At 54.9% G+C, this 3,675-nt stretch overlaps 1 protein-coding gene across 1 annotated transcript in view; it reads left to right on the top strand.

The window, feature by feature from the left end:
• The window catches only part of CACNA1A (calcium voltage-gated channel subunit alpha1 A), a 140,676-nt gene that overhangs the window by 91,773 nt on the left and 45,228 nt on the right, over nt 1-3,675 (top strand). The window contains exons 26-29 of the mRNA XM_026660587.2: nt 1,109-1,208; nt 1,696-1,856; nt 3,273-3,413; nt 3,669-3,672. Of these exons, the coding sequence (XP_026516372.1) occupies nt 1,109-1,208; nt 1,696-1,856; nt 3,273-3,413; nt 3,669-3,672 (406 nt within the window). The remainder of the gene's footprint in view (nt 1-1,108; nt 1,209-1,695; nt 1,857-3,272; nt 3,414-3,668; nt 3,673-3,675) is intronic.

The following is a 3,675-nucleotide window of genomic DNA, read 5'->3' as shown; positions in this document are numbered from 1 at the left end:
GATGGCTGGACAGATCCATGGATGGATGGATAGGTCGGTAGGTAGAGAGGATGGATGGATGCATCCATGGATGGAAAGACACCAAAGATAGGTAGGTAGAGTGGATGGATGGAAGGACATCATAGGTAGGTAGGTAGACAGGATGGATCCGTGGATGGATGGATGGGAAGACACCATAGGTAGGTAGGTAGAGTGGATGAATGGATGGATCCGTGGATGGACGGATGGGAAGATACCATAGATAGGTAGGTAGAGTGGATGGATGGATGGATCTGTGGATGGATGGATGGAAAGATACCATAGATAGGTAGAGTGGATGGATGGAAAGACACCGTAGGTAGGTAGAGTGGATGGATGGATGGATCTGTGGATGGATGGATGGATGGATGGAAAGACACCATAGATAGGTAGAGTGGATGGATGGAAAGACACCATAGGTAGGTAGGTAGAGTGGATGGATGGATGGATCTGTGGATGGATGGATGGAAAAACACCATAGGTAGGTAGGTAGAGTGGATGGATGGATGGATCCGTGGATGGATGGATGGAAAGACACCATAGATAGGTAGGTAGAGTGGATGGATGGATGGAAAGACCATAGATAGGTAGGTAGAATGGATGGATGGATGGATCTGTGGATGGACAGATGGGAAGACACCATAGATCGGTAGGTAGAGTGGATGGATGGATGGAAAGACACTATAGATAGGTAGGTAGAGTGGATGGATGGGTCCATGGATGCATGGATAGGTAGAAACTGCAGATACATAGGTGTCTACATAAAATATATAGATTAGGTTCTTGAGCGCCACCTTTTCCAGGACAGTGAGAAAAGGGCCAGGTTAGTGGTGTGTGATAACAGCACCTCCTAATGGCTGCTGATGAGTGCAAGAGGTGAGGAGGAGAGAGAAGGGATGGCTCAGGCTGGTAGATGAGTCACTTGGGAGTGACCCAGTAACCCAGAGTCTCCCACCAACAGGTGGGTGCCCCGCGCCCAAGGGAATGGACCTCAGTGAAGAACCCTGTGTCTAGAATGGCACAAGGGGCCTGGGCCTCATCGCCTCTCTCTCTCCCCGTTCTCCCACCCCCACCCAACGTGTCTCTACAGAGGCAGCAGCAAAGGGAAGGACATTAACACCATCAAATCATTGCGTGTCCTCCGCGTCCTCAGGCCCCTGAAAACCATCAAGCGATTGCCAAAGCTCAAGGTAGGTGCAGGGATGGTTGAGGGCACATAAAGGAGTTGGGGCTGCCTGAGGGGAGTGGCAGGGGTTTGCAGGATCAGGTGGGGGGTCAGAAAAGGGAGACAGGAGATTGGGGTCTATTCCCAGCTACGGGAAGGAGTGGCCTCTAGTTGTTAGTGCAGAGTCAGAACTCCTGGGTTCTGTTCTTGATTCTGGGAGGTCTCGTGAGGTAGAGCAGGGGACCTGAAGACCAGGACTCCTGGATTCTATCCCCAGCTCTGGCACAGCCTTGCTCTGTGACTTCAGTGAGGCTAATCTCTGGGGATTTAACCCCTCAAAAATAGGCAGCCAGTTCCTAAAGGCCCAGGTGGACCTGACTGGAGAGCACCATGCTTGGGAAAGGGGCTGTTTTCTGGCTACGTGGAGATGGGGCCAGGCCAAGTGGGACTCGAGGGTGGAGCAAGTTTAGTCTGGACTCTGCAGTCCTGACTGGGCTCCCTGTCCTTTCCAGGCTGTCTTTGACTGCGTGGTGAACTCTCTCAAAAACGTCCTCAACATCCTCATCGTCTACATGCTCTTCATGTTCATCTTCGCCGTGGTGGCCGTCCAGCTCTTCAAGGGCAAGTTCTTCTACTGCACGGATGAGTCCAAGGAGTTTGAGAAGGACTGTAGGTACGGAGCCACCTTCCTCTGTCTCTCAGCACCTGGCCATGGCCCAGCCCATCCCTGGCCTAGCCCGTCCCTGGCCTCCTCGCGCTTCCCCAGCACCTTCTCAGCAGGTGGCCTCGCTTCTCCCGCTTGGCCTCCGGGGCGCGGTGCAAAGCTCCTGTGATCGCTTGGAGGGTAGCCTAGCTACACAAAGGTGGCACCCCATGCAGAGGTGGTGCCTTACCCATTCCCTGGACCTCACCCTCTGCTCACTTAGCATTGAGGGGGGAGGGATAGCTCAGTGGTTTGAGCATTGGCCTGCTCTGTGGTTGTGAGTTCAAGCCTTGAGGGGGCCACTTAGGGATCTGGGGGAAAAAATCTGTCGGGGGATCGGTCCTGCATTGAGCAGGGGATTGGACTAGATGACCTCCTGCAGTCCCTTCCAACCCTGATATTCTATGAGTTTGCACTGGCGTTCCTACGCTCCCTTAGAGTGGCTCCCACCCACTTACTGTTATCATGTCCCTCTTGGCAGCTTTCTTTGCCCCGTGGCTCTTGGGTAGGTGGAGATTCACAGCAAGTGTGTAAGGAATGGGGTAGAAATTACAATGGCTGGCTTCTCTCACATACGCCCATGTGACACCTGGGTAACTCCCCACCTGGTGTAAATTGGCCAGAGCTGCAGTGGAGTCAATGGGGCCAGTTCCTTTGATGGTGTGAATTGGTATTGCTCCATTGACATCCGTGGGGCTATTTCTGATTTACATCAGGGTGAGAGGCCCCAGATGGGTCAGCAGTTCTGACTCTAGCGGCCTGATTCTCCTCTCGCTCTGGGGTAGTTTCCAGGATTCAGTAAAGTGACGCTTATTGACACTGGAGAAAATTCGATCCGAATCAGGCCCTAAAGTCAGTGGGGTGGATTATGAGACGTAGAGAGTGATCTGAAAACAGCCGGAGAGTGCCCCTGCAGGGTTCCCTCTGGCCCAGTTGACATAGGAGAGGGAAGGGAAGGGGGCGTCGTGGAGCGCGGGCCCCTGCGCCTTTTAAGACCTGGTACCAGTGATCTGAGCTAAAGCTGCCTCCTTTCAGGGTTCAGTTACCCTGGGCCAGGTGGCTGGGGGTCAGACTGCAGTGCCCTGTCAGCCCTCCCACACCCCACTGCTCCCCAGCTCTGCTCAGGCGTGGTGGCGAGCGGAGCCCACGGCAAAGGCTCCGAGTCCCTACTCGCTGACGGGGGCGTCGATCAGCAGTTGCTGCAGTGGCATTACACAAACGTGAAGCCAGCACGAACAGGAGCAGAATCGAGCCCCCTAGCCAGCGTGAACCCAGAGTCGCTCAGGATCTGCTCCCAAGCCAGTGAGCTCAGGAGCTGGCCTTCGGAGCCCATGCTGTGCCCCAGCCCTCCTGGCTGTCCAGCTGACGGTGTCTGTTCGTCCCCAGGGGCGAGTACCTGGTCTATGAGAAGGACAACGAAGTGAAAGCCCAGAGCCGGGAGTGGAAGAAATACGAGTTCCACTACGACAACGTGCTGTGGGCCCTCCTGACTCTCTTCACTGTGTCCACGGGGGAAGGCTGGCCGCAGTAAGGAGCTGCCCCAGGGACGGGCCAGCGAAGGTTAACCCTTTCCTCTCTGAGCTCCGGGGCGAAGCCTCGCTTAGGTCACAGCTGAATGTAGCTGTTTCAGCCTGAAGCAGTGAGACGTAATGACTAGAGCACCAGACTGTGACTCAGCAGACCTGGGTTCTGTTCCCAGCTCTGCCACTGGCCTGCTGGGTGACCCTGAGCGTATCACCTCCCCTCTCCGTGCCTCAGTTTCCCCCTCTGTAAAATGGGGAGAATGGTC

Source organism: Terrapene carolina, unplaced genomic scaffold, assembly GCF_002925995.2.
Source record: "Terrapene carolina triunguis isolate 2854851 unplaced genomic scaffold, T_m_triunguis-2.0 Scaffold833, whole genome shotgun sequence".
Taxonomy (NCBI): domain Eukaryota; kingdom Metazoa; phylum Chordata; order Testudines; family Emydidae; genus Terrapene; species Terrapene triunguis.
Note: the sequence above shows the minus strand (reverse complement) of the source record. Positions and strands in the feature narration are given on the sequence as shown.